General features: G+C 43.5%; 3 protein-coding genes across 4 annotated transcripts in view; 1 reads left to right on the top strand and 2 right to left on the bottom strand.

The window, feature by feature from the left end:
- The window catches only part of LOC132874083 (signaling threshold-regulating transmembrane adapter 1-like), a 2964-nt gene extending 2293 nt beyond the window's left edge, over window positions 1–671 (bottom strand). The window contains exons 1-2 of the mRNA XM_060909974.1: window positions 487–671; window positions 110–226 (exon numbers count right to left, since the gene is read on the bottom strand). Of these exons, the coding sequence (XP_060765957.1) occupies window positions 110–226; window positions 487–508 (139 nt within the window). The 5' untranslated portion in view covers window positions 509–671. The remainder of the gene's footprint in view (window positions 1–109; window positions 227–486) is intronic.
- Window positions 672–3260: 2589 nt separating this feature from the next.
- Window positions 3261–11125, top strand: LOC132874578 (translocon-associated protein subunit alpha-like). 2 transcript variants are annotated; one of them, XM_060910872.1, is made up of 9 exons: window positions 3261–3374; window positions 6056–6186; window positions 6449–6548; window positions 6720–6847; window positions 6992–7126; window positions 7689–7765; window positions 9673–9751; window positions 9895–9988; window positions 10271–11125. In XM_060910872.1, the coding sequence occupies exons 1-9, from the start codon at window positions 3305–3307 to the stop codon at window positions 10336–10338; spliced, it is 882 nt and encodes a 293-aa protein (XP_060766855.1). In that variant the 5' UTR covers window positions 3261–3304; the 3' UTR covers window positions 10339–11125. The 2 variants fall into 2 exon arrangements, with proteins under 2 accessions (XP_060766855.1, XP_060766856.1); XM_060910873.1 differs by having other exon boundaries at window positions 3262–3374; window positions 6056–6174.
- A 1174-nt stretch (window positions 11126–12299) lies between these two features.
- Window positions 12300–12500, bottom strand: part of LOC132873912 (arf-GAP with GTPase, ANK repeat and PH domain-containing protein 1-like) — a 34304-nt gene continuing 34103 nt past the window's right edge. The window contains exon 20 of the mRNA XM_060909738.1: window positions 12300–12500. This exon is cut by the window's right edge and continues 1273 nt beyond it. The gene's annotated coding sequence lies outside the window, so the exon portion shown is untranslated.

Below are 12500 nucleotides of genomic sequence, written 5' to 3'. Positions count from 1 at the left end.
ACAAACAAAGAAATAAAAGAAATATGTGTTCTCGGTTTCACTGTGGCGCTACGCTAATGTAGCTAGCATGTAATGGAAGCGTATGGCTACCAGTTTAGCGCGATCTCACCTGCAAGGCGTTTTTGAACATAGCATAAAACATTGCAGCAGAAAGAAAGCAGCAGCAGCACAGTGACGGCCGCTAACACGCCCCACAGCTCAGAGGTGCCCCGGAACCCCAGGAACCCTGCAGAGAACACGTTCACACACATCACTCCACCAGGACATGGTTCTCAAACAGCTCTGATACAATACAATGTTAACGACTGATGATCATGACCAAGTTTCTCCTGAAAGCATCACGGTATTAAGATCATCTTTTCCGAGAGAGAGAGAGAGAGAGAGAGAGAGGTCAGTGTGATGCTCACTCTACCGTTAACGACGATCTCTGTACTGCGATGCTTTCGGGAAATTGGGCCCTGATGGTTTCACTAACATCTTACTCACCGTGAGTGCAGTTACACACCATGTCTGAAGCGTCAGGAATGTCGGGGTCGTACACTGAGCTGTACTGTGAGTTAAAGGTGTGTGTGATAAATTGAGGATGTGATTGTGAGCAGGATGTAAACACCTCCTCCGCTCAGCAAGAATTTCTGCACAAAACCACATCTGACATTCAGGAGGAAATTTGCTGCACTGCACACGGAGTGTTCAGTAATGCAGCATGGCGTGTGTGTGTGTGTGTGTGTGTGAGAGATATCCATGTTGGGCTACAAAGCTGTGAGAAAAAGCTGTGTGTATGTTAGTAAAATATAGACTTAAAGTCGTGCAGGTCCCTGTGAATGAGGTGTTACTATAGAAACAATAATGCATTTGAATGAGTGCAGCAGTGAGTTCGTTAGACTTTAACGGGGGGGGAGGGGGGAATTATTTTTCACATCACTGTGCATCACATAGAACATCAACATTACACTTTACACACAACGATACACGAGGTACGACACAACAGCAAGAGCAGAAGAACATGAAGACATGGCATATAGCTCCCTCAGCAGGGCGCCCCCTTCAGGGCTGCTATGGCTGCAAGTCCAAGGATTCTGAGCCCTTCTGGCCCTCAGGGACCTGCACCTGGGGGGCAGTCATTAAAGGGGCCGCTCACCCTTCCTACAATCCAACCTGTTGTTTTTGTTTACATACAGACCACTAGGTTTAGTAAGCATGTGGCTGCAACTCTGTTAGCTCTGTGCAGCAAAACTCTGTTAGTGTTAGTGATCCTTCAATACCACCAACACCACCTACACCTTCAACACCACCAACACCATCAAGTCCTTCAACACCACCAACACCATCAACTCCTTTAAAGCCATCAACACCATCAACTCCTTCAACAACACCAACTTCTTCAACACCATCAACACCACCATCACCACCAACACCACCATCACCTTCAACACCACCAACACCTTCAACATCACCAACACTATCAACACCACCAACATCATCAACACCAAGTCCTTCAACACCATCAACATGACTAACACAATCAACACCACCAACACCACCGACACTATCAACACCTTCAACACCACCAGCACCATCAACACCTTCAACACCACCAGAACCATCAACACCACAACCACCAACACCTTCAACACCATCAACACCACCAACACTATCAACATCACCAACATCATCAACACCAAGTCCTTCAACACCATCAACATGACCAACACAATCAACACCACCAACACCATGAACACCACCAACACCTTCAACACCACCAGCACCTTCAACACCATCAACACCACCAACACCATCAACATCACCAACATCATCAACACCACCTACCTCTTCAACACCATCAACACAACCAACACCACCCACACCTTCAACACCACCAACACCATCAACACTACCAAAACCACCCACACCTTCAACACCACCAACACCATCAACACCACCAGCACCACCAACATCATCAACACCTTCAACATCACCAACACTATCAACACAATCAACACCACCAACACCATGAACACCACCAACACCTTCAACACCACCAGCACCATCAACACCACCAACACCACCAGAACCATCAACACCACAACCACCAACTCCATCAACACCACCAACACCATCAACCCACCAACATCATCAATACCACCTACCTCTTCAACACCATCAACATGACCAATACCACCCACACCTTCAACACCACCAACACCATCAACACTACCAAAACCACCAGCACCATCAACACCACCAACACCATCAACACACCAACACCACCAACACATCAACATGTCAACACCTTCAACACCATCAACTCCTTCAACATCATCAACACTATCAACACCATCAACACCACCTACACCTTCAACACTACCAACACCATCAAGTCCTTCAACACCATCAACATCATCAACACCACCAACACCATCAACTCCTTCAACACCACCAACACTACCAACACCACCGACACTATCAACTCCTTTAATGCCACCAACACTATTAAGTCCTTCAACACCACCAACATCATCAACTCCTTCAACACCACCAACACTACCAACACCACCGACACTATCAACTCCTTTAATGCCACCAACACTATTAAGTCCTTCAACACCACCAACACCATCAACTCCTTCAACACCACCAACACCATCAACACCACCAGCACCATCAACTCCTTCAACACGACCAAGATCATCAACACACCAACACCATCAACACGTCAACACCATCAACTCCTTCAACATCATCAACACCTTCAACACCACCAACACCATCAACACCACTTTCTCTTCATCTATGTGTCATATGTGGAACAAAACAAACAAAACAAAACAAAATTCCCAGGAAACAGAATGGATCAGTCGAAGGAATTTAACTATAATTGCTCGGACAAAATATATTCAATTTCACGTTATAACTTAAGATCCATAAACTGAGGGCAGCCATGGCCTGAAGGTTAGAGAAGCAGCCTGGGGCCCAAAGGGTTGCAGGTTTGTTTCCTGGAACTGGCAGGAAAAATGTGAGGGGAGCTGAGTGAATGAACAGCACTTTCCCCTCCCCCTGTATCAGGGCTGAAGTGCCTTTTATCAGGGCACCGAATCCCCTCCTGCCCCCCCGGCGCTGCCCTCTGCTTTGCCTGTGTGTTAATGTCGTGGATATGAGACAGAACAGATCCCATTACACACAGAAGGTGTTCTAAAATGAAAGCCCCTCCCCTAACCCCACCCCCAATCCCCTCTCTGGTCAGTAGTTCCAGTGTCTTCACTCTTTCTCTCTTTCTCTCTCTCTTCTCCCTGCTGGAGGATCCGGGATGTGGCTCTTTGGATTAAAGTCGTTGTTTGTGTTTCTGCTGCTGTTTCCGGCCACGCTGCTGTCCGGCGGTGAGTCTCATCTCACACACACACACACACACACACACACACCTCAGTCTACTGTACACACACACACACACACACACACACACACACACACACTCCTCAGTCTACTGTACACACACACACACACACACCTCAGTCTACTGTACACACACACACACACACACACACACACACACACCTCAGTCTACTGTACACACACACACACACACACACCTCAGTCTACTGTACACACACACACACACCTCAGTCTACTGCACACACACACACACACACACACACACACACACACACACACACACACACTCCTCAGTCTACTGTACACACACACACACACACACACACACACACACACACACACACACACACACACACTCCTCAGTCTACTGTACACACACACACACACACACCTCAGTCTACTGTACACACACACACACACACACCTCAGTCTACTGTACACACACACACACACACACCTCAGTCTACTGCACACACACACACACACACACACACACACACACACACACACACTCCTCAGTCTACTGTACACACACACACACACACACACACACACACACACACACCTCAGTCTCCTGTACACACACACACACACACACACACACACACACACACACCCCTCAGTCTACTGTACACACACACACACACACACACACACACACACTCCTCAGTCTACTGCACACACACACACACACACACACACACACACACACACACACACACACACACACACCTCAGTCTACTGTACACACACACACACACACACACACACACACACACACACACACATACACTCCTCAGTCTACTGCACACACACACACACACACACACACACACACACACACACACACACACACACACACACACACACACACACTCCTCAGTCTACTGCACACACACACACACACTCCTCAGTCTACTGTACACACACACACACACTCCTCAGTCTACTGCACACACACACACACACACACACACACACACACACTCCTCAGTCTACTGCACACACACACACACACACACACACACACACACACACACACACCTCAGTCTACTGTACACACACACACACACACACACACACACACTCCTCAGTCTACTGCACACACACACACACACACACACACACACACACACCTCAGTCTACTGCACACACACACACACACACACACACACTGATATGACGTGGCATTGAACTCCAGCTCTGCTCCTCATTCCTCCATCACACACACCGGCGCGTTTTCACACTTCTGTTTTTATACTCCATATGAAGCTTCGCGAGGATTTAATTTTATTATAAAGTCTTTAAACGCAGAAACTGTTTATTTGTTTGTTTGTTTGTTTGTTTGTTTCTCTTAGTCTGCTTCTGCATGCGCTTTTACTCGGCATGTGACGTCACATTCACGACAAACCAGGGGAAATAAAGTCATTTGGAGGCGCAGAAGGAACTTTTACACTTTTACACTTTTACTGTCTGGGCTGCAGTGATCAGTTTACACACCCTAACGCGCGCGCTCCTCTTTCCGTTCACTTTAAATGAGATGACGTGTCCTAAACACACACACACACACACACACACACACTCCTCAGTCTACTGTACACACACACACACACACACACACACACTCCTCAGTCTACTGTACACACACACACACACACACACACACACACACACACACACTCCTCAGTCTACTGTACACACACACACACACACACACACACACACTACCCGAGCCTCAAGCATGAAAAAAATTCTGGACTTTATGAATGTTTTCTGGAGGAACCTTTAAAGAACCTGATTATTCCACAGGGTTCCAAGTAGAACATTGTGAAGAAGTGAAGCAGCTTAAAGAACCTTTAACTGTCTAAAGAACCCGAGAAGAACTTGTGAAAGTCATGTTTTTCTGTTTGAGTGTACAGAAGCAGCTACACACAATCATCATCATTATTCTGCTCAGTTTTAAAATTCTGATTATCACAAGTATCCAGATGATGAGGAAAGAAAAGAAAAGAATGTTTATAATTGAAAAATAAATAAATAAGTAAACAGACCTGTTTACGTTCACAGGAAAAATCTGGAGAATAAAACTGCACTTTTCCACTCAGTCCCTGCTCATTTCTGAACCACCGTGTTCACAGCAATCATTAAACCAATCAGTGCATAAACATCTCATCTCATTATCTCTAGCCGCTTTATCCTTCTACAGGGTCGCAGGCGAGCTGGATCCTATCCCAGCTGACTACGGGTGAAAGGCGGGGTTCACCCTGGACAAGTCGCCAGGTCATCACAGGGCTGACACATAGACACAGACAACCATTCACACTCACATTCACACCTACGCTCAATTTAGAGTCACCAGTTAACCTAACCTGCATGTCTTTGGACTGTGGGGGAAACCGGAGCACCCGGAGGAAACCCACGCGGACACGGGGAGAACATGCAAACTCCGCACAGAAAGGCCCTCGCCGGCCACGGGGCTCGAACCCGGACCTTCTTGCTGTGAGGCGACAGCGCTAACCACTACACCACCGTGCCGCTCCCATGCATAAACATCTCCTGTGAAAAAGATTATTATTCACTAAAGGAGCAGAAAAGTGTAGAGATTAAACAATGAAGAAAAGTACAGAACACACAGCATGGTGTTTAACACACACTTCTGCTCTCGCAGGCCGAGTTTACGCAGAAGCTGAAGCTGAAGTGATAGATGAAGTGACAGATGCAGCGGTGGAGGAGGAGGATGAAGAGGAAGAAGAGGTTCTGGTGGAAGAACCTCAGGCAGGAGATGGGGTGAGAACAATGGTAATGTTAATGTAGATTTAAAGAAAAAGGAAATGTGATGAGGTCACGTCATGTGAAGCTAAACTGGAGGCTGTGTGTTCGCTATGTTAGCAACAACATACTGGATCAGATGTACAGAGACACTGGATTTGATCGTTTTCTGATTGAACTCACTCTGAGTTAGACACGTGGATGAAACAGGAACACACACATCAGATCTCACCGCGTGTGTTATTGAGGTGTTTACCGCACCATTATTTCTGAAGCTGTTCTATCTCTGTAGGATGGGGACAATGCTGATGATTTAGATGAAGATTCCCAAAGTGCAGATGTGACGTCTCACCCCGATGCAGACACCACCATCATCTTCATCACAGGAGAAGGTCAGGAACTGACGTGTGTTTAACACCACAGTCACATGTGGACATCTGACTGCAGCTCACGTCACTGAGAGTTGATATCCCACTCTATACGTTACTGTCCTGAATAACTGATGGAATAAAAACACTTTTGTCTCTAATATATGCTGGATGTTTGTGATTTTGTTTTTGTAGAATTTCCAGCCAATGAGATCGTGAAGTTTCTGGTTGGTTTCACAAATAAAGGCAGTCAGGATTTTACAGTTCGCTCCCTCGAAGTCTCGTTCCGTTACCCACAGGATTACCACTTCTACATCCAAAACGTGAGGCTCAGCACCCACACATAATAATAATAATAATAATAATAATAATAATAATAATAATAATAATAATAGACCAGATGGCATTTTTTGCTGTCCGGAATGTTCTGTGATGTGAGTACGTTGTATTTTGTGGTGTGTGTGTAGTTTACGGCTCTGCAGTTGGATGCCATGGTGCTGCCGGAGAAACAGGCATCGTTCGAGTACTCGTTTATTCCCGCACAGCCGATGGCCGGTCGTCCATTCAGTCTCGTCATTCTCCTCAACTACCACGACTCTGAGGTTCACCACTACATCACTTTACTCCTCATAACACACTTATTACACATTTACAATAAACAAGAATCTGGGAACTGGACATTATATAATTATTGTATGCACTGTCAGAAACGGGTACAGTAGGAGTCCATTTCTGTCTCCTAAGGTCCAATCTACACTAACGTCCCCCCTCGGGCTCATTATTAGACCTCAAGGTAACTCTGTGCACCTTTTTAGGGCCAAAGAGGGACATACAGTATATGTTCCCAGTCAGTATATAAATAGTACAGTCCAGTGACAAGCCAGTGTAGCCCTAAAGGTACCACGATGTACTTTATTTTCTGAGAGCGTAGTTATTGTTATAGAAATAACAGCTGTTTTATTCATCTTTATTTAAATTTATCATGATAGCAGTGATTGAATTCCTGTGTGTGTGTGTGTGTGTGTGTGTGTGTGTGTGTGTGTGTGTGTGTGTGTGTTTATTCCCACTGCTACTGATGCGTTTGTGTAATTTTAATTATTAATATGATTTATTAGTCTGATTTGGTTCTGATTCAGGGTTTGTTTGTTTTTTTGTCTTTTAAAGGGGAATGTTTTCCAGAGTGCCGTTTTTAACCAGACGGTGACAATTACTGAACTGGACGAGGGTCTGGACGGAGAGACGTAAGGACAAAGCTGTGTTTACGTTAATATTATTGATTTAATACAAGCTGAAACTGATTCAGTGTAAATTATTCAATGTAAGTGATTCAACATAAACGATTCAGCTTAAGTGATTCAATGTATATGGTTCAGTGTACAACCCCGATTCCAAAAAAGTTGGGACAAAGTACAAATTGTAAATAAAAACGGAATGCAATAATTGACAAATCTCAAAAACTGATATTGTATTCACAATAGAACATAGACAACATATCAAATGTAGAAAGTGAGACATTTTGAAATTTCATGCCAAATATTGGCTCATTTGAAATTTCATGACAGCAACACATCTCAAAAAAGTTGGGACAGGGGCAATAAGAGGCTGGAAAAGTTAAAGGTACAAAAAAGGAACAGCTGGAGGACCAAATTGCAACTCATTAGGTCAATTGGCAATAGGTCATTAACGTGACTGGGTATAAAAAGAGCATCTTGGAGTGGCAGCGGCTCTCAGAAGTAAAGATGGGAAGAGGATCACCAATCCCCCTAATTCTGCGCCGACAAATAGTGGAGCAATATCAGAAAGGAGTTCGACAGTGTAAAATTGCAAAGAGTTTGAACATATCATCATCTACAGTGCACAATATCATCAAAAGATTCAGAGAATCTGGAAGAATCTCTGTGCGTAAGGGTCAAGGCCGGAAAACCATACTGGGTGCCCGTGATCTTCGGGCCCTTAGACGGCACTGCATCACATACAGGCATGCTTCTGTATTGGAAATCACAAAATGGGCTCAGGAATATTTCCAGAGAACATTATCTGTGAACACAATTCACCGTGCCATCCGCCGTTGCCAGCTAAAACTCTATAGTTCAAAGAAGAAGCCGTATCTGAACATGATCCAGAAGCGCAGACGTCTTCTCTGGGCCAAGGCTCATTTAAAATGGACTGTGGCAAAGTGGAAAACTGTTCTGTGGTCAGACGAATCAAAATTTGAAGTTCTTTATGGAAATCAGGGACGCCGCGTCATTCGGACTAAAGAGGAGAAGGACGACCCAAGTTGTTATCAGCGCTCAGTTCAGAAGCCTGCATCTCTGATGGTATGGGGTTGCATTAGTGCGTGTGGCATGGGCAGCTTACACATCTGGAAAGACACCATCAATGCTGAAAGGTATATCCAGGTTCTAGAGCAACATATGCTCCCATCCAGACGACGTCTCTTTCAGGGAAGACCTTGCATTTTCCAACATGACAATGCCAAACCACATACTGCATCAATTACAGCATCATGGCTGCGTAGAAGAAGGGTCCGGGTACTGAACTGGCCAGCCTGCAGTCCAGATCTTTCACCCATAGAAAACATTTGGCGCATCATAAAACGGAAGATACGACAAAAAAGACCTAAGACAGTTGAGCAACTAGAATCCTACATTAGACAAGAATGGGTTAACATTCCTATCCCTAAACTTGAGCAACTTGTCTCCTCAGTCCCCAGACGTTTACAGACTGTTGTAAAGAGAAAAGGGGATGTCTCACAGTGGGAAACATGGCCTTGTCCCAACTTTTTTGAGATGTGTTGTTGTCATGAAATTTAAAATCACCTAATTTTTCTCTTTAAATGATACATTTTCTCAGTTTAAACATTTGATATGTCATCTATGTTCTATTCTGAATAAAATATGGAATTTTGAAACTTCCACATCATTGCATTCCGTTTTTATTTACAATTTGTACTTTGTCCCAACTTTTTTTGGAATCGGGGTTGTAAGTGATTCAGTGTAAATGATTCACTGTCACTGATTCTGGACACTGTAATGAACTAAATTAATTTATTGGAGAGATATTTCTACACTGTTAATGTCGATGAGAGTGAAAAGTGTTTAATCAGCATTCTGTGAGCTGTAATTAATAAACACGATGTCATTTACAGGATGTTCATGTACATCTTCCTCGGTGGTTTGGTCTTCCTGATGCTCTTTGGCATGTATCAGGTCCTGGAGTCTCGCACGGTGCGTACCTTTCACTCAGGATTCTCACAAACAAGTCGAAATCAAACATGATCGTAATCAGACGAACTGATCGGCAGTGTGTCAGAGCAGGAACACACATCTCTCTGGGTATAATTCATGACCTTTGACCTTTCTGATTTCAGAGGAAGCGAGTTCCAGTGAAGGTTGAGACCGGCACAGGGGGGATGAATGATGTGGACATCAGCTGGATTCCACAGGAAACTCTCAACGTCATGAGTGAGTTAAATCCCTGCTTTAATGACCTGATTTTATCAGTTTTATCAAATAATGAATATTCTCCTGATCCCAATGTGCTACCGCCACCAGGTGTCACACAAAATGTAAGTGAGATAATGGGTGTGGCTTAATATTATAATAAGCATGTTTGATTGACAGTGCTGTATATTTATCACATTTTTATCTGTGTTTTTTTGGGGTTTTTTTTTGAGACGACATGTTCACTCAGACTCAGGTTTATAATGAACTCGTCGTGTCTTGCATCATCTTTCTCATTTTTAGATAAAGCATCTCCGAGAGCTTCACCAAGAAAACGCGCTAGGAGGACAGCCGGTGTTATGGATCAGTAACAACATCACCACCACCACCACCACCAACAACAACAAACATCAACACCCACAACGTCGTCACATTTCAGCAGTTTTATCTTCTGCAAGTTCATTTCACTCTCACAGTTTCCATGCATGCACTGAGCGAATGTTAAAACTCTTCCTCTAAATATTTCACAAATTTCTGAAGAAGTGTCCGCGCAGCTCCACTGCATTTCTGATGAATTTTTGAAACAGGAACGAGGAGATGACGTCACCTTGAACTGCAGAACCACACAGAAATGTGAGCTGAAGCACCGCACCAGTGTCGTGTCGTAGTATTTAGTGTTGTAGTGTTCCATTTAGGACACAGCCCAAGGAGAAGATCAACAGTGTTGTTTTAATCCCAAAAGTTTTACACCAAACACTGGAGGAGAAACACGTGACTGTGATGTTCAGGTGTGTGGTTCAGATTTAGGTTTCATTATGAACAAATTTAACTGTTTAAAAAGCAGTGAAACACATTAAACACTGTTTTACTACAAATACCCAAATGAATGAAGTTGTTCAGATTGTTAATGTGTTTTATTCCTTCAGTGTTTGGTTGTAAACATAAGCAGCACTGCGGTGTGTGACATGAAACGCTTGCAGCGCGAAACCGGTGGCTGTTAGCTTCCATTATGTGTTAGCTGCATTAGCAACGTTCATCCGCTGAGCACGGCTCTGACTTTACACTCTGGACCAAAAAGACAGAATGATTAAAAAAAGAATGGACCAAATTCATATTCAAAGACCAGAACACTGAAAATTAAATACATTTCTCCATTTACGGTTCTCTCATTATTATTATTATTATTATTATTATTGAGGTTGTGCCATAAAACCCCATCACACTGTGAAATGAATGTAGCGCTGAAACTGTGTGTGATAAAAAGCTGAGAGCTGCTGGTGCTGGTGAAACGTTTCTGTGTGACAGGATGGGAATAAACAAAGGTTATAAGTTTTTCTTCCATTTTTGCATCAAATCAGTAAAAATAAAATAATTGCAGGTAGGAACTGAAGAAACACCACGTCACAGGTGCTGTAGGTTTGGTCTGAGGAATCATTTGAGATGATTGATTGGATTTGTCACTTCTGTACAGTATCATAACTCATTTCTCTCATATTTGTGTCAATCATCTCAAATCTAGTGATGCTGAAATTGCAGCTGCATGTCGTACCTGTGTGGAGAAAATGACTGATCACCTGCCAGTTTACTGGTCACGAATGTGACTGTAGAGATGGAGAACATTTGAAGACACCATTTACTCACACGTCTTCTTCTTCTTCTTAATTTTTATTATTTCTCAGAGTAGTATGCTCTGTAAGCTGGTGTGTGTGTGTTACAGTCTGGGATGGCCATGATGGTCAGCTGCAATGGATTCTGGGAACTGGAGTCTGGTGCTGATGTGACACATCTCTTACAAAATCAATGGTTCTGTACATCATACACACGTGTGCGCTTACACTTTGAGTCTGTTTGTGGACATTTATTACGTTTAATTTCACTTTATTTGCTGTAAGTTAAGATCCTGGTGGCCTCAGAGTATTTTACACTCTGGCCCCTGGTCATTAACTGCCCTGTCCAAGCGCAGGGCAGTGTGAGTTCTGCCCCAGTGGGCCCTTGTTAGTGCAACAGTGAGCACACCGCACTACCATTACACAACATCAGGAAAGATGAGCAAATCAAAGGAACATCAGCTTCATCTGTGAAATTCTTTTAAACCTTTAGACACTTCAAAGAGTTTATCAGTATTTTAACAGAATTTAAAATGTCAAAGTTGTGAATGAGGAATTTTAAAGACTAACTTTCAGAGATAAACACGCCGAGGCTCTGCAGCACAGGAGCAGGAAACACACACAAACCCATCTCTGTATAAAACATTTATTATTTTGGTGTCTTATGTGATTTTTCTTTTTTTCCAGTGCAGTTAAAAGTAGAAAAACATCGTTAACATTGCACATGAATCAATGCATTCAGTCAAAACTGCAAAAATGAAGAAAGTCACAGAGAAAAGCAGAAGCACTAAAGTGGAGAGATGAAGTTACTGAAACACATCGGATGTTTATTTATCTGTACTTTTCCTAGAGTATGTCTGATTTACTAGAAAAAAGAAAAACCTGCAAAATACTAAGTGTAAACGTTCAACACTACATCACGAGCT

Source organism: Neoarius graeffei, chromosome 26 (assembly GCF_027579695.1).
Source record: "Neoarius graeffei isolate fNeoGra1 chromosome 26, fNeoGra1.pri, whole genome shotgun sequence".
Lineage (NCBI taxonomy): Eukaryota > Metazoa > Chordata > Actinopteri > Siluriformes > Ariidae > Neoarius > Neoarius graeffei.
This window is presented reverse-complemented; position numbering and strand designations above follow the sequence as displayed.